Source organism: Cylas formicarius, unplaced genomic scaffold (assembly GCF_029955315.1).
Source record: "Cylas formicarius isolate icCylForm1 unplaced genomic scaffold, icCylForm1.1 PGA_scaffold_5__7_contigs__length_24384050, whole genome shotgun sequence".
Taxonomy (NCBI): Eukaryota; Metazoa; Arthropoda; class Insecta; order Coleoptera; family Brentidae; genus Cylas; species Cylas formicarius.
Genome location: NW_026844341.1, coordinates 12,815,222 through 12,834,667, shown reverse-complemented (window position 1 = coordinate 12,834,667; position 19,446 = coordinate 12,815,222). Strand labels below are relative to the sequence as shown.

Genomic DNA, 19,446 nt, shown 5'->3' with positions numbered 1-19,446 from the left:
TTTCTGGTTGAAGTGTATATGCCTATTATTTTGTACCTGTTGAAATTATATTAATTAATACTATGGATTAAACTTAGGTATTGAACTAAAAGCAATTTTCTAAGTTTGGGTAAATCTAGCCTGTACTATAGTAACCAAAATTTTTTTAAAAATGCCAAACAGGCCCTTTCCGGCGCGCTCCGAAACGGCCCTTAAGGGCGCCGTCCGGCGGCCACTTGCAAACATCACCCCCCCCGGTTAAAAAGCATCGCGATACATTAACCGTGTTAGTTATTATCCCCGAGATGACAATCGCGGCGGGAACAAAACACAACGGTCCCATCCGAAGGAAATTAATTAGGCGAGGATGAATTAAAAACCGCCGCCCCCGCCGCCGCCGCCCAGCACACCGAAACGGATCGCGGCGATTAATTACCCCGATAAATTACGCAGCCACCCCTTAACTTAATAATAGATTACTTCGCCGAAAGTGGAGAGTATATCAAAAACTTGTTTTTGATCGACCGTCGATCCTCCGGCCCCCCGATAAGCCTCCCATATAAAAACTAATTAGTCTGGGGGGCTGTTCGTGAGTTTTGTCTGAGCGTTCGGGTTTAATTTTGCGCGCAAAAACTAGTAACCAGCTACAAGTTGTCGATCCCCAGACACCGCCATTTATAGAAGATTTTTTTCTTGGTTTTTAAGCGAATCATTCGTGACGCGGTTTCATTTGACGCTTAATGAAGGGGGATGGTTCCCACCGCATCACTGTGGCCTCGGCAAGTTCATAGTGCGTTCTATAGTCCAAGTAACACTAAGAATATGACAGTAGTAACGTTGCTCAGAGTTCGAAATAACAATACTTAACGGTCAAAATTTTAAGCGAGCAAAATTTTGCACTAGAGGGTACCCCTCTATATTAGGAGCTAAATTTCAATTTTAAAGGTTATATAGATACCGGGTGAATTTTTAACCGTTACAGTTAGCATAAAAATGAGTGATTTTTCAAAGAAACTTTCACAGGCTATTGGAATAGTATTTACAAAACTGCTGGATTCCTCCTAGTTTGGTTGTTTGACGAATCGAACTTGCTGACGTTTTGCCTGTTGGCTTCTTCAGACGTTAACGGAAACTGCTTCGCATTCTACTATGTAAAGTCTGTTCATAGATATAAGAAAGTGACTAACTGATACGAATTAATGAAAGACCCGGGCAAGCTGTAAGAATGAAATATGGCCGAACAGGTCCGCACTTTGCTTAGAATTTAATTATTTGGGGTTTTGTTAGGGAAGATACTAAACAATATTTATTTATTTATGTATGTATTTATGTTTAAATCTAAAATAAAATCACAAATTATTTTTATTACCTATTTAAATTACTTAAAATGATTCACATAATATATCAGTATTACTATAGCCATTCTCGCCTGTTCTAATTATTACTTATTCTATATTATTTGCAAAATGGATATACGATTGTTCTGCTTTTTCTATATGTTTAACAGAATTTGCCCAACTTTGTGGAGGGATGTTAAAAACTTCGGTTCCTATAAGTTTGACGATATTGGAGTCAACAAAGGGAAAAACATTGTAACGACGAATTGCAGATTTCAGTTGGTGCCAAACATGTTCAATGGGCTTAAATATACAGTGGTAAAATGGAAGCCTTAAAACTGTATGCCCTAGATTCTTTGCATAATTATCACAGACGTATTCCTTATGTAGGTTCAAGCTTTGTAGAACCTCAATTAATTGCTTTTTCGTATAATCTTCGTGAAAATAAATGTCGTTATGGTCCTTATTATACATGTAGTTTTGGATTGTTGCTTTTGTGTCACATGAGGAAGGGGTTTTAGTCAACTGTCTACTGTGATAACTTGCATTGTCCATTACAATGACGCTATTAGGAGGAATGTTTGGAACAAGTTTGTTTTTAAACTAACTTTGTAATAAATCAGCGGTGCTGTCTTCATGATAATCCAGAGAAGAATCTTTAATATTTTTCGCAGACAGAGAAAGTCCATTTGGAATCCAACCATTTTTAGAGCCAGCATGCAAAATAGTTATTCTTTTACCTCTTTTTGATGGTGCGTTTGTTTTACACTTATCAGTTGAGTCAACCCAACCCTTTTCCGGGGTATCATAAGTGTCAAACCCGGTTTCTTCCAAGTAAATAATTGGCCTTTCTTGTTCTCTGTAAATCCAATTTTTTTCTAGATATTCCAGTTGCCATTTCGGAATTCTAAAAGATTCCATTAAAACTTGCCTTTTGTCCTTTTGTGCCTTTTTTTAAATCTAAAACCCATGTGTTGAATACACTTCCACAAGGTAGTTCTGCCACATTTAACATCGGTTTCATCTTTTTCAAACCTCCTAATTAAGATATCTAATGTAGGCACGCTTTGCTCCTCGTATAACTGGTAAATTTTACGCCGTACTATATCTTGATCACTTTCATCTACACTCGAGAAAATGTCAGCATCGCTTCTTTTTTTCCTCGCTGAAATGGGATTATTCACAATTTTCCAAACAGTTGATGTTGGAATTTTCGTTAATGTGGCCGTTTCTTCTAAAGATGCTTGCTGGCACCACGTTCAATGAGAGTCAAATAAACATTGTTTATAACTTCCTTAGTCTCAATAGAATAGTGTTTTCTACATTTGGGCGGGAGCATCTCCTGAGATACACTAGACTCGCACATATTTTGCATAATTCGCACACGATTCAACACGGTGTATTACACACGAAATAAGAATGATTGCTAATAAATTTAAACTAAGTAATATACCAAATCAAAGAATATTAAACACAGGTAGGTATAAAATTATTTTCTATTAGGGACCACAATTTTACCTGAATTTAAATTCCGAAACTTTAGGTAATAATCTTGTTGCATTGTATGTTAATGACCACTCTTGGATAATCCCATTCAATAGCAATTGGTCACTTTCTTTTATCTATGAACAGACCATACCTGTTTATATATTGTTTGAATGTCATATTTGTTGAAAGTCATGACTGATTCATCGAATTAGTTGTTTGAGCCTAGTTATTATTTTTTCGTCCGGTCTCTCCAATGTATTCTTTGCCGTATATGAATTTTGTCTTTGACGGATTGAAGGTGTTGACAGATTTTTGGACTAGTGGTAAATCTGATTTTGACATTATATTTCTTAGGAACTCTTGGTATGTGATATTTTGAATATATGAACAACAGTGGCAAGTGTGAGGCAGCTCAGAAGTGCCTTTGGTGCCTATGGTGAAGTGTACTTTGTGTGGAAATTATTAGAGAGAAGAGCAGGTGTATGGTGTTTTAATTGTGGGTTCAGTGGCTCGGGTTGAGATAGTTGTACGGTTCTGTAAACAAAAGAGTTGATAACCGATGATATTTGGGGCAAATGGTGATGTGGCAATGCATCAAAGCATTGGTCTGTGTACGTAGTTTTTAATATTAACACGTATTTTAGAATATATAGAGTTTAAACGGCTAAGATAATCTCGAAAGGACTGTTGTCCATGAGGTCAAATAACAAAGGTATCATCAACTTAGCGTTTTCATACAGATAGAAGGTGTCGACAGTATTCTTCTCAGAGACTTCCATAAAAATATTCGTTAGGACTTATAATAATAAGAGAACGGAGAACCAATAGCTGTTGCTGAGGTTTGTTCATGAATTTGACGCTTAGCATGAAATATATTCCAGAAAAGCATTTTTAAATTAAAATGAGCAAGTTTGGCACCAGATTCTCGGATTTTAATATATCTGCAATGATGTTGAGAGCTTCAGGAATAGGGACCTTAATAAAGGGGGACTATAGAAGCTAGATATTTTGCTACAGAATATGTTGGGGAACCACCGGTGCTGACAATAGGTAGAAGGGGTAATCCCGGTTTGTGAATCTTATTGAGTAGAGACGAGTGATTGTGTTCGGCAACTGCTGTAGTACTGCAAGTATTAAATCTGGTTTTGACGTTATATTTCTTAAGAACTTTTGATATGTGATCAGCAATGTTTTGAATGTAACAAAGGACACCAGTGGCAAGTGTGGGATTGCTTATGAACTCATTATTATTGCAAGGTTGTGGTGAAGTGTATTTTGTGATAGAAAGGTTGATATCTTTCATTTGGAAATTATTAGAGAGGAGAGCACATGTAATGTGTTTTGATTTTGAGTTCAGCGACTCTGATTGAGATAGTCTTATGGCTGGGCTCAAAACACATGAAAGAAACTACGATAAATTAACTCACCAGCAGTTGCCGGACAGAATCACTAAACCGGAACATTAAATTTTATTCGATAAAACTAAAATTCTTGCGCGTAATCAATTCTTCTACCAACTAAAAATCCGATAATCTATAGAAATCTATAAGTAACCAAATCATATTAACTGCGACTCAGGTCTTTAGCCTTTACGACCAATATGGGAATCATCAACAACTGACGCATGAAGAAGAAGAAGAAGAAGCCTGTGCAAGTTTCTTTGTTAAAAAAACTCAAAATTTTTGCTTTACCTATTTTTTAAGTCACAAGTGATTTTTTTTATTCTGTACTTCTGTATGCGCAGGCAACTTCCAGCAGTGATTTTAACACGTTGACTGTCAACTACGAGGTAACTCGTAAATTGCGTTCTTTTATAGGAGTTATCTCGTTCCGTATTTACTTGCCAGCTACAAGTACAAAAAATCAATGCTAGCTTTTGAATAGAAAATTTATTAAAAAACGATTCAAAAAGAAACCATCTGCGAGATAATTCTTTAAAAAAAAAACATTTTTATGATTCTTGATGAAATTTATTGAATAGAATTAATTTTCAACGCTAAAATCAAATTGGCATTTTTGGCCAGATTTCTGAAAATTGCCGTGACAGTCAACGTGTTAAGTAAGATTCGTCAAAAGAAAATGCATTCTCTAGCAACCAATCTTAATTTTAGCTTTTTCTCATACCCGTGTGTCCAATTAAGAATGTCTGTTCGCTTTAACATCATACTTTTGGAACTATGCCTAACATTTTCAAAACCTTCATCCTTCATTAATCTTCCAAAGGACTTAAAGAAAAACTTGGTAAATTGGCAATGGCAAAAAACCGTTATGAACAATTTATCGTATGTATAATCGGTAGAATTTGACTGCCACTAATTTCGGGTAGAACCGGCAAAATTACAAAAACCAAAATATTTTGAAATTGTACGTCAGGCCCAATTGTTGCCATTTACCAAGTTTCACGACAATATTTATTTTAATTCTCATAAAACTTCTAATGGACACTTACAGTGGGAAACCCTGTATCCTGCATATAGTACACTTCAAAAAAATTGTACCTAGACTTTTACTGGTGATCTGTAATAAATTTTTAAATTTATAACAAGATTTGCATTTACCCATTCGCGTAGGAATTGTAAATCAGATCTTCTACAAAAATACAAACGTCAGGGATTACGAACGTTACTTTTAAGAGCAAAAAAAAACTTTTATAAAGGATGACTTTTTTCCTTTTTAGTCTGTTTGTCCTCTTGAATACTCCATCCGGGGACATACATATATGTGCTATTAAGGTACAAATTGTTTAATTAAACGCCGATATCTATTAGAAAATACACGCCTTTAGAAGACATTTCAAATTTACATGAGGGTAAATCAAATATTTATTCCCGGATACTCCAGATTTGCCAGTTTCAACCGATCAATGGGATTGGAACCTGAGTGGGTAGAGTGACGAAGCTCGATCCTTCCTCTCGCTTCCAGCCGTCTCCGAACCAAAAAAAAAACTTCCCGGTATAATTGGTCTTCCGATCCAACTCCCTAATTCGCTAGTTCCCCAGCAACTAACGTCGCGGGACGATCGGCGCTGCGTCGGGACGCCGGGCGTCTCGACGACGCCATCGTTTCGCTCGGATTAGTAGCGTAGATCAAGATTTTATTTACCGACGGATTCGACTTTATGGCCTTAATAGGCCGCAGTTAGGAACAACTAAGGTCGGCATCGGGCTAGGTTTGTTGAGTCGGGATTTCCCGAATTAGGGAGTTGTTTATCTCGGGATACATTTAGTGCGGAGTTACAATTACCCGGGGCTACAGTAGAAACCCGATTATCCTAGATGTTACGGAGCCGATTTCGTTCCGCCTTGTTATCTGCACCATAGACTTTCCTAATCGTTCCCCTTCCGCTGTTGAGTGTTGGATGCTGTTTCCGTTCCGCAGTTGATCCTTTGCAGGATTGCTTGATTACTTACACGTCAAGGACTCTATTTTTTAGAAGCGTTGAATGGTTAAAACCGCACCGAGATATATGGCGTTTTTCAGCCATATAGATGTTGTTGGTATCTGTTGTGAAAGAGGCGGAAATATAGGGCATTTTTTGTTTATAAATTAGTAGACTGTGTATATGTTCACAAAGACATAGAAACCTTTAAAATAATTTAATAATTACAGGAAGTTTAAAAAATGATAAGGCCAATTTAAAATGACTTAAGTGAAAAACACGAACCCTAAGAACCATCCAATATTTTAATTTTAATTTTAGATATTATTTTTCATATTTAATATTATATAATATAATAATTATATAATATATATTTTATTTAGGAAATAAAATTATAGTTGTTGTAACCTAATACACTAAACACAATAAATATTTGCATACAAAATATTAAACTTAAACATTTTACATGAATCATATAGATTTGTTGGTATTTGTGATGAAAAAGGGCAGAAATATAGAGCATTTTTTGTTTATTTATTAGTAGACCGTGCCTAATATGTTGATGACCTTTGAAAACTATAATATTAATTTAAAATAACTTAAGTGAAAAACACGAAACCTGAGAACCATTTAATATTTTAATTTTAATTTTAGATATTATTTTTCGTATTTAATGTTATATAATATATGTAATATTATATTTAATTTTAATATTACTGAATACTCAGAAGACAAAATTATAGTTCTTTTAATCTAATAATGAAAAAACAATAAACAGTTGGGTACAAAAAATTAAACTTTTTATTCTTTTACATTAATCATATCGAAATGTTTTAACGTAAATTTTCGCGTATCTTTGGGTTTAATAATTTTTTCGATAGCTTAACGGACTTTGGAGAAACGATTTTTTTCTTGGATCGTTTCAGATGTAGTTTTATTTTTTTTTAATTAGCAAAGTTCGCAAAAGTTTAAGTCGGTTGATTTAAATTTCGGCAACCGTGTTGCACAGCAATGTCCAAAATACAGCCTAAAATCGAATAAAAAAGATGGCCGTCTAGATCCGACCCGGCTATTTGACTACACTGTTAGAAAGAAGAACATTTAAACCTCGTAGATAAAAAAATATCAAGTTGGCATATGGCTATGTCAGAGTACAGCCTGGTCTTCATTATAGTGTTTTAACGGTTTAATGGTTAAACCCGCATGGCGATATCTTCTACCAACCCTTTTGAACATTGCCCATAACTTTTTTATTTACGAAAATTTTCCATTCTTAGTGCATTTTTTAAGGCAAATGCAGTGGCGTATTCAGATTTTTTCTACAGTTCTCCGTTTTCTCATAAATGTTTACAACTTTTTTATTTTGTATGGTATAGATTTGTTGATATCTCTGATGAAAAAACCGGAAGTATGGGGCATTTTTTGTTTATCTACTAGTAGGTCGTGCTTAATTTGTTTAAAAAGACGTCACATAAAAAAAAATTATAAACACTGGAACTGAAAAAAAGATAAGGCCAATTTGAAATTACTTAAGTGAAAAACGCGAAACCTCAGAACCATTGAATATACAAATTTTAATTTTGGATATTATTTTTAATATTTTTGATTATTTAGATAACAAAATTGTAGTTATTTTAACCTAATTAACAAAATACATGAATTATATTGAAATATTTTAGCGCAAATGTTCAAATTGGGCGCCGCCTTCTCAAATCCACTGAACCCACCTTTATCGTACCGAATGGCAGCTATTCACTAACTCTATAGGATTGATGAAAGCAAACGTTTCTCGAGTGGGTTGCTCTAACTTTGGTTTGGAAAATTGTATCTTTAAGTATAAGCTCTTTTAATTAAAAAATAGAGGAGTTAGATGACACGACTTCGCACGCCACGGAATGGGGCCTCTAGTTTCGATCCACTTTTCCCTAAGCTCTTCATTTAAAAGTTCACTGACAATCTCTGCGTTGTGAGCGCGGCAACCACCTTGCTGATGATAAATACTTTTTCCAAGAATTAATAGTAAGTCTTTCAAAATTTTAAAAAGACACTTGTTCGCAAAATATTTATATAACCATTCACTGTCAGATTTCCAGAAAAGAAAAAAAAATAAGGTACCACAAATCTACCTCGGAAAATTCCATTTGATTCACTGCAGCATCGGGACTTTCTGTACTCCCGCGATTAGAATTGTATTCCGGAACAGTCATTTCCCGCTTCATCACTCTAAACAATATACAGTGGAAAATTAATGTTCTCAATGCATTTTCCGATAAGCCAGTTGCAAAATTGTATGCTTCTATCGGCATCTCCTTCACATATAATTGGTGGGTGTTTCTGGTACGATATGGCTTAAATTTATATTTTTTTAAAGTAGTCAAAACTTTATTTTTTACAGCATTTGTTACGTCAGCTCCTGAGTATATGCTTGGACTTTCCACTACTTCTTCAAACAAAAAATGCAATATATTTCCGCCTTTTTTTTAACAGGTATTAACAAATTTATACCACTGATGATAAGATCACAAAGAACTATGATTGTCATATAAAATAAAAAGTGTTTATTTATGAGCAAACAGGGGACTGTAGAATCCAGAATTTTCATAGATAAAAAAGTTATGGGGACTTCTCAAAAGGGCCGAAAATTGAAAAATGCCCTATATCTCTGTTGGTAGTGAAAATATCGCCATTAAATCTTTCTCAAAAAAGCCTTTCAAAGTGTTTTTTCTGGAATAATTACCAACATTAATATTGCATTTTATAGTGTTTAAATTGTTTTTCCAAAATTGCGTATAAAATTGGTTTTGTTGAAATCTCAGATTTAATAAATTATTTCCTCATTACATTTTGTATTATATAATAAATAAAATAAATGTATATACCCCAAGAAACATTAAGTTTAGCTATAGCATTAGCATTTAGGTAAGAACATTAACAGGAGGTATTAATGATTAATGATGTGTTAATAAGTTTGATCTCCCACATATTTATGAATTAACCTGTATATTTCAAAATAATTTCAAATTGTTTCTTTTACCCACATCTATAAGTTTTACATTTTAACATTTTTCTCTAAAACAAATAATAAACGCGATGTATTACCTGGACACCCTGTATAAACTTCGGAGTCTTAGGATTATAATTAGTCCCCAGCTAAACGTTGTGTCAACAAAAAATAAAGGCAATGGAAGTTTGACAATGGGTTAGTGTGTCTACTTTACATAATGCTAATAATTTTGTGCTGATAATAGTTAAAGGTTAGATCTACTTGTTAACATATCTTTTTAAGGCGCAACGGCTATGCTTGTAACCTTTTACTGCATACAACCCAATTTTTAAATAAATAAATAAATGAAAATGACCTCTTATTTTGATGTCTAACGTAACATTACATAACATTAGGTAAGCGGTAGAATTCAGGAGGAAAGAATGACCAAATCTGAGACAACGGGTATATAAGCATTACTAAAGCTATGCAGGGTCATTTACGCCAAACATTTCTATTAGAATAGAATTTATGATTGAAAGTTAAATGCAGCGACTACTGTGATCATTAATTTTTAATATTTAATGATTCAGAAGGGATTAATTTAATTAACTTTATATCCCTTTTAATTGTGTATTCACCCTTAGATGCATACGTGCACTAAGATAAACGAAGAAAACTAATGTTGTTTGATATCTATTAATAAGATGAATAAGATTAAAAAGGATGATTTAATAATAATTAACGCAATCTTAACTACCACGTATATCAATACTTATAGAATAATGGAATAACTATAGAATCTTTATTTACTAATTATAGTCATGTAATTATTATCTAATAACGATAGGAAACATGAAAATAATGGGTATTTATACATAGGTATGTGTGGCTTGCTTGGTACTAACGGAGAATTGTTTCCAGGCGAGCGTCAATGGCAACAAAATGATACGAGATCTTCACCTTCATTTTCACATTCAAGTTTTCTCCGTCCGGAAGCCGAATTAATACCCGGATGAGGGATTCATATGAGCCGAATTCACGCATTAATTTAAAATTGAGCCCGAGAAAATTCTATCACTTTATTCATCGGTGATGGAATTTCCCAAAGATAAACAAAATACTAAACTTGGTCTAATTAAATAATACACCCATCCTCTTCTAGTCGCTAGGTGGCACCACTCATGGTATACTTACCATCTATGAAATTAACCTCATTCTATTTTAAAGCCCGTTTATATAGATAGATAGATAGATAGATAGATTATTTATTCACAAAACCAGGTGATACAATGGATGTTTCGTCAATAAATACAAATAATAAATTACAAGTTTCATTGTAAAAACAATGTATATCATAATCTTAAGTAATGTATAAACGAATACGAGTATATATTTATATAACAAACATGACAAACAAGTTAATGTAATTTAAAATAAAAGAGAGTATACATTAGAAAAATCTCGGTAAACTTTTGACGTTATTTACGATGCTCTCAGGTACGCTTCAAATTCTTTCAGGCTGTAGAAAGCATTGACCGACAGGAGCCTCTTGATGTGTTTTTTAAAATGATTTATAGATAAATTTTTTATGCTTGGAGACAGCAAATTATAATAATATGGTCCCGCGTAATTTAGTGATTTTTTATAAAACATATGGTTGAGTTTTGGCTTCAGCAGATGTTCTCTATTGCGAGTATTGTAACTGTAGATATCAGTATGCTTCCTATGTGAATATTTATTTTTATGTGTGATCAAAAGTATTTTAAATAGGTATATACAAGACATTGTTAATATTTTGAGCTGTTGAAATGTCTCTTTGCATGATTGCCTCGGAGGAAGTTTAAAAATCAGCCTAAGTATTCTTTTTTGCTGTATAAACACTCTCTCAGCATCATTCGCTTGTCCCCAGTTGACAATATTGTGTGAAATGGAAGAGTAAGCTGACGCGTAGTAAAAAGCTATTAGTGCCTTCTCAAGAAATGAATCTTTAATTGTTAATATTGCGAAAAAGGTTTTATTTAGTTTATTGCAGACATTGTCAATGTCAATATTTACCAAAGGGCATTTTAGTCCTGTTCAGAGCGGTACACTGGGCGGTAATTGGTGATTTCTACGAAAAGGTGTAACACACAATTACGATCGGACTTCACTTACCGGGTAAGTGCGTTTGATCATCAAATTATAGGTTACACCTCTTCTATAAAATCGATATATGGGTGTATTTTTTTTCGATGTATAGAACTTTAAGTTGGCATTACTGTTCAAGATGGCGACCGATTTAACAGCTGTCAAGTGATTTATTCTCAGTTTGGTTTGGCAATTCATCATGAATAGACTCACGCCTAAACAACGCTTGCAAATAGCACAATTTTATTTCGAAAATAATGATTCTGTGCGGAATACGTATCGCGCACTACGTCCATTTTATCGTCGACAAAATCGTCCATCAGAGTAGTTAATTCGATTAACCATGGAACGTTTTCGCACCACGTTTACTCTTACGGTGCGTACAGAAGAAGCTATTGCTGGTGTAGAGCGTAGCATTGAGGAAGACCCGAATGAGTCGATCAGCCATCGAGCACAGGAATTGGATCTGTGTCCATCCACTTTATGGAAGATTTTGCGGAAGGATCTTGGTTTACGTGCTTACAAAATCCAACTCGTGCAAGAATGGAAGCTAAACGATCATCAAGTAAGGCGTAGATTCGCCGAATGGGCCCAAAACGAGATTGCCGTTGTTCCCGATTTTCATAAGCGAATTTTGTTTAGCGATGAAGCGCACTTCTGGTTGAATGACTACGTCAACAAACTAAACTGCTGCATTTGGAGCGAAACTACTCCTCAAGTGTATGTCGAAACATCGTTACATTAAGAAAAACTGACTGTTTGGTGCGCTTTATGGGCTGGTGGAATCATTGGTCTGTATTTCTTCAAAAACGATGATGGCCAGAACGTTACAGTCAATGGTGATAGGTATAGAGCTATGATTACTAACTCTTTCATTCCTGAATTGAATTACCATGATGTCCAGGAGATGTGGTTTCAACAAGATGGCGCAACATGTCACACAGCTCGTGCCACAATCGATTTATTGAAAGACACGTTTGGTGACCGCCTTATTTCACGTTTTGGACTTGTGAATTGGCCTCCAAGATCTTGTGATTTAACACCGCTAGACTACTTTCTGTGGGGCTATGTAAAGTCATTGGTCTATGCGGACAAGCCACAAACGCTTGATCATTTGGAAGATAACATTCGCAGTGTTATCGCCGATATACGGCCACAAACGCTGGAAAAAGTCATCGAAAATTGGACGTCCAGATTAGACTATATCCGCGCCAGCCGTGGCGGTCATATTCCAGAAATCGTATTTAAAATGTAATGCCACAAGATTATCTTTCGGATAAATAAAATTCATGTCAATCGAATTGTTGTTTAATTGCAACTTAAAGTTCAATACATCGAAAAAAAAAACACCCCTTACGTAGACTTTGAAAGGAAACTCAGCAAATTTGTTATTAAACGATAACAATAACAAACTAAATATGCCTATTATAAAAAAGAATCATTTAGAACGTTCTTAACAATTAGCCCTTTTTCGAATCATATCAATCGAAACACATTTACAAAAGGCAGAAGATGTTGAAACATGTCGAGTGTTATGAACTGTAAAAATAGAAGTGTCCACACCACTATTCCCTAAAACTTTATTCTTATGCTGGCCCTAGTTGCCGCCATATAAGGCTTTTTAAATGCAATAAGTAAACCAGATTGATCCCTCTTAAGGCAAAACTGAATAGTTGAAACTACACAAAAATTTACATCCTCATATGTATTCTGGATTACTAAAATATTTTATCTTCTGACGCGGTGTAGCTTAAACCGAACAAAAAGCCCTGCCCACGCAGGAAAAGCGGGGAAAAAAAACATTTTTCACTTATTAATTTTATATTTTTCAGGGCGTTCCTCCGAATCCTGTGCGTCTGTTGCCCCAGGTCCATCAGGCGGAAATACCAGCCGGCATTTAGAAGCAAACCCAGTCAGGTAAAAAAGAATCGCGCTCACTTATCCGCAGAAATTTTCGATTTTCACCCTCCGCAGGTCTCTTTTTCGTTTTTCACGTCGCCAGAGATAATTTCTGGAGCGGCGATTATTTGATTTACCGTTTCTCTTTTCAGAGATTTTCGTCACAACGATACTACTCATCTTACTCTCTGCGACACAACTCGTGCGAGCAGACGTACATATAGCACAGGGCCCCCTCCGGCCCGACGCCCCTGGAAATATCCGCGAACCTACCTTTCATACGATCCACGTCGCTGTTTTATTTTTAATTCCATTCCTGTTTTTTCCAGACGCCTCGTTTTACATTTGTCACGCTTTCCTCCCTTCTTGTTCCTTCCTACGCGCAAGCCGGGGGGGCCTAGAGGACGTTCCCAATGAAACACGTAACTAAAAAAGAGTGTGGTGTTTCTGACGTATCTGTTTGTAACGTCTTTTCGATATTCAAAATGATCTGAGCATTGAGACCAATTTTTGATTTTTGATTTTGATTTTGATACTATAGACTGATGGGGATACCTACTTTCTTTTGTCGCTTATTGATAATACATGGCGTAGTACGAAAGATGATAAATGGTCATGACTGTAACAATACCATTAATGTCTTTATTTGCTCGTCCAGGTAGTAGTGAGGAAATTGGACATACATATATATAACACATATCGGTCATTTAAAAGAAATATTTAAAATGGCAACCTCTTGTCATTTTGACATTTTGAAATATTTTTTTATATCAAAAATTAGACATTTTAATTATATACGTGCACGTCAAATTTCGCCGTGCTCTATACAAGGCTACATCATTTACGCTGGCACTGTATATTGTTTCTCTCTCTTAAGTTCTTCTAGTATGGGATATGTGGGTTCAATGTTGTTGTTGTTGAGGTTGTTATATGCTGTCCTTTCAAAATTTCGTTAAAGTTGGTCGTTGCGGTTTTAGCAAGAGGTCCTTCATCTAATTTCGCCATTTTTACGATTATAGGCACCCAGAGAGATTATTGACTCTACCTTCTTGATAGCTTGAATGCTGGGTATTTCCAATGCTGTGGGTTCAAATCAAGGCCAAACTCCAACTGTCTATACTCGTTTAATAAGTGTCAACATTTCGTGTTCGTCTTTGGCAATTGGTGTGATGTTATCAGCGTAGCGGAGACTGTCCTTCCTTATACGATGACTCCTCCTTCCCAACCGTCTAACGCTTTCCGTATGGTATATTCTCCATATACGTTAAACAGCAAGGTTGACAAAACCCAACCCTGTCGTACACATTATTTCAGATATATTAAAATCCGAGAGTCTGGATCCAAACCCATTTATCTTAATTCAAACGTGCTTGTCTGGAATAAATTTTTCTTGTAACGCATTTATGAACAAACGTCGGGGACAGCTATGGGTTCTCCATTATTGCAAGTCCTCGCAAATTTTTTAAGGAAGCCTTTGCGAAGAAAGCGCTATATCCAAAATGATGGAAACGCTACGTTAATTATTCCTTTGTTATTTGGTTTCATTTTCATGAATCTCTCCGATATTTTCTTAGCCATTTCAATTCTATACATTCTAACATACTATTGAATTAAAAACTAATAATAATCGCCCATTCTTAGCTATTCTTATCAATGAAAAATCAGAATTAACATTGGGTCATTCTATTTAGATAAAACCTAAGCACACAGACCGAAACCTTGATGCATTGTCACATCATCATTCGACCTAAAAATCGTCGGGTATCAACTCTCTTGTTGACTGAGCTGCAAAATTATCTCAACCCGAGTCACAGAACCCAGAATTGTAACACCTTTCATCTGCTCTTCTCTGTAATAGTTTCCACCTGAGAGATATCAACACTTCACCACAACCTTTTAAAGACAATGAGTTCAATAGCACTTGCTACAGTTGTCCTTCCTAACATTCAAAATATCACTGACCACACTGAACAACTAAATTCATTGTTTTGAATTAATAAACGACAAAATATGATATTTAAAAAAGTTAAAAAAAAAATTATAAATGTGGTTTTTGATTTTGATAATGGGTCGTTAACGCTTATTGAATAAAAAAACAAGACTTAATTATCTTTTTTTTATTTTTTGATATTTTAAACAGAAACATTAAAAAGTGGTTACATTTTATGGAATTCATCAAAACATTTTTAGTGAAGTGGAATTTGACAAGTTTCACACGATTTTGTGCTTTTGTTTTTACATAAAAAACACCTTCTTCTTGGCTGTTGACGAACTGTCCATCCGAAGTGGTACAATATATAGAACATCTCTTTGGCCCACACATTTTCGGTTTTACTCCATATTTCTTTAAAAGATACTGGGAAATTTCTCTTTCAAAATTAAGTTTATCCTGTTCACAACCGTATACGCGGGCTAGTTGACTAGCATTAGCAACGCACAAATCATCCAATACAGTATGGAGGTATATCACTTTTTACCCCTCATGGCAATTCGGTAGTTGGATATATAATAATTTGATCCACACCCCCCATGAACGTGTTATATATTTTTATTGCAGGGGGTTGGGGAACATCAACTTTCATTTTTTCTTGAACCGAAAACCTTTTACATTTTTGTAAAGGCTCCACGCCGTACTCATTTGACAAAACACTGACAACACGGTTGTCCTTCCATTTTATTTCTAAGATAAGTCATGGCCATTTATCATAAGTTGGACAGAAATTTGCTGAAATGCTGAATTTTTCCTTCCGTGTGGTTTTGGTTGATAAATCGTTTATTTGTAGCACTTTTTCATTCGTTTTTGATTTTGTTTCGTAAATAAATAATAACTAACTCACCGAGTTATTATATCAAGTGACCGGAAAATGTGAGCCGAATGTAATGCCCAGATTCTCATAATCCTGACACTGAAGGATTTCTTGGCTGTTGTCCATTGCCAACTTCTCACAGGTAGATATGTTGAGTGTCAAGCCCCATTCTCTGCTTTTATCCATTAGCTTTCGCATCTTTATGACATGGTCATTAACTGAACTGAACAAACTCCTATCAATCATCAATTTCTATTCCGACACCCTGGGCGTTTCTTGTCCAGTTCTTTAATGTCATTGTTAGGTATATTTTGAAAACTGTGGAAGAGACACAGAATTCTTGATTTAATACTTTCTTAGAAGATGATAGCCATTTTCTATTCATTGGCGACAGGATGTCCATTTAAGCATCTATCTGCTGGACTGCGTCTGAATAAATTTCTTCTCGCAGCTTCTCTCACTTTTACCTCTAGTACATACTTGTCTAGATTCCTGAAGTAGTTATTTCAACTATTAACGATTTTTCCGGGAATAGTCACTTGAGTGTTCGTCCCGTCTTTTCCTCCGTTTATTGTGTGGATAATTGTCTCCATGACTGCCGCCCTAAGCTTCTTGGTGGTTTCTAGTTTTTCGAAAATATAGCCTTGACCTTTACAAAATAGTGATTATTGATTTGGCTCCACCATTATTGATTTGGCTCTACAATTGGACCCAGCATAATTTATCTATTTTATTAATTTTAGTCTGTAACTATTTCATCTAATTTTTTATAAAATTCCTGCTTAACTATTACAATGTTTTCATGAACAGCTTCCCAGTTATTTATTTTACAGCTCCAACCCTTCTTGCCTTTAGTATTGATACTCCTCTCGCTGTTCTCTTCACTTTTAACACTCCGGTAAATATATGGACATGCCCGGGGCCTTTTTTTTTTTCTTAGATTCAGTCAAGGCTACTACACAATTTTCTTTGCTTAATTTGTCGTCCAAGTGATCGGAGGCTTTGTTTAGTTTTTTTTGTGGTATGATGTTTTCCAAATTTTCAAATTTTGGAGAACCAGGTCCAGACAATTTTTTGTTTCGCCTTTTATTATTTTTTTTATCATTCACTTTATAAGTTGTTCAGGAATTTGAATCTATCTATCTACATGTACAATTTCTCGAGAAAGAAAACAGATTTTCCCCATTTTCTCGAACACTTTGTATAAGTAAAACATATAATATATAATTCTATAAATAAAGGTCCCCCATTTTCCAAGAAACAAAAAATATTAGTTAAATGTGCATATTTAATTATAATAAGTTTTTATGAAGCGTTAGAAAATGCTAAAATATTTTGATCTTCCAAGTATATCAATTTGTGTGGGCTTATCTCGAAGATTTTGTTAACGTGTTTTAAATTGTTTATACAAATATAATTCACCAAATAATATGTATAATAGGTATAATTATTGCATGCAAATTAAAAATCCTTAAAATTAAAAATAAAAAAAATTCATAAAGTTTAATGCTTTGAGTGTTAATCGATTAATCACCGAAATCTTTTTGTACCATAATTAAGTTGAAGGATTATTTGTTCAAAAACAGCCAAAAAAAAAAGGTCGATTAAATAATAAAGAACGGACAATATTTTCAGGACTCTAAAATAACAAAACTATTTTCCATTTTAGTAGCTCATTATGGTTTATAACTTTTATTTTATAGATAACATGAAGTTGATCAACTTTCCTAAAACATTAAGTATTTTTGTTTCTCCAAACTTCAAGAATTTTATTCATCAGGGCTTGCTATGCAACTAAACGTGAAATTATAGAATCAAAATGGCTGAACATTATCTTCTGTACTGTAAAATATTGTGCATTTCTTCGATTTTTTTATTCCTTGCAATGCTTGGGCCCGATAGTGTACATAAATAAACAAAGGAAAAACGAGAATCCCCATTACCAGCAGTCGATCAATTTATAATTATTTTTTTTATAATTATTTTTCAAAATCGAATGTCCAATGTTCAGATCGAGACAGCACGCTTTCTTTTTTCGAAAAAATAAAGTTATTGCCAGTTTTTCGTGTCCAGTTTAATCACACACTTCGGCTTGCAAGCTCGGCACTCGTGACTCGTCTTTTAAGTAAATGTCTACTCGTTTACACTACTGCCACACACAAACCATATCAAATACGTCTTACTTGTCCGACACATAAAGCATGCCTGTTTCACTTCCTAGCGTTTAGCTCGTTCAATGCTTTTTTTAGGTTAGCGAAGGCTTCGGAGAGGTTATGTACAACTTCTTAAACATGTTCAAAGCCCAGGCCGAAGTCTAAACAGTTCGGGGTGGAAGGTTTGTCATACGTATGCAAGCATGCATCAAACTCGGCGCATCCACCCACATATATTCCCGACACGCTGCGGGCATTATATCCAAAAGAAAGCTGACTAGAAATTAATAAAATGTCTAAAGTTCAGAATCCACCGCTCCTCATTTTTTCGGAAATGGAATGTGTTCCACAATGTTTTTTTCCTTTGGATATAACGACGTTGATTGGAATTCGATCGAAAGCAACTTTATTTTAAATAATATACAGAGTGGTGCAAGGTAGATGACATTTTAGATGAATTTGGGTAAAGATTCCATGGATTTATTTTAAATTATATTTGTGAGGAAGTTCTCTATAGCTATTTTAAATAGTGTTGTGCATAAATGTGACAATTGCTTAGTTTAAAAATATTTTGTTAAACTTTTTAGTCCACAAAAGATATTAAGCATATTTGTTTATAATTTTCTATTTTTTGCAATTTTAAAGAAATTTCAGTTTTGCAAGAAACTTTGGTTGGTTAGAAAACCGCTGGAAAGTTGTTACCGTTTTAACCTGGAAGTACAAGACATTTTGTGTGTTATCACATATTCGTTGAGTTCGTAAATAGAAAATTAAATTAATGAAAATATAATTTAAAATCAATATTAACATTGCTTAGAAATTTACGCTATTTGATTCTACGTAACGACGTAAATAGTTTCGACTTTCGATTATAAAGTGAACGGCTAAAATATGAAAGAGGTTCATTTATTTTGCAGTAAACAGAAAATATACAGGGACGATCAAAAAATGGTTGTCCATACCAACTTCCTTTTTTAAATGGAATGTCAATTTTCAAAATCCATTTTCGAATTATGTGTTAAATTTTACTTTTTATGAGCAAAAGAAGTTTGTAATTTGTTTAACACAACACACATTCAGAAAGACCAATTACAAGATGGCTAGTGAGTAAAAATGGAAGAAAAATTATTAAAGAAACTTAACTTCTTGACAATATAACCCTCATAAAACATTTTTCTTCTTATTTAGCATCTAATTCTAAATTTTAAATCATCTAAATTTTGTGGTTTAGTAATATCTAGAGATCTTGCAGGCCATTCTATTGATCTTCTATCAATTCAATGTCCGGGAA

General features: G+C 34.4%; 1 protein-coding gene across 5 annotated transcripts in view; it reads left to right on the top strand.

Moving 5' to 3' along the window:
• The window catches only part of LOC132701988 (dopamine receptor 2), a 241,809-nt gene that overhangs the window by 212,428 nt on the left and 9,935 nt on the right, over positions 1–19,446 (top strand). For 2 of the 5 annotated variants that reach the window (XM_060670365.1, XM_060670367.1), the window contains exons 3-5: positions 13,129–13,213; positions 13,348–13,617; positions 18,252–18,337. In XM_060670365.1, coding sequence (XP_060526348.1) covers positions 13,129–13,213; positions 13,348–13,419 — 157 coding nt within the window. In that variant the 3' untranslated portion in view covers positions 13,420–13,617; positions 18,252–18,337. Of the gene's footprint in view, positions 1–13,128; positions 13,214–13,347; positions 18,338–19,446 lie in introns of all 5 variants that reach the window. The other 3 variants (XM_060670369.1, XM_060670368.1, XM_060670364.1) reach the window with 2 other exon arrangements.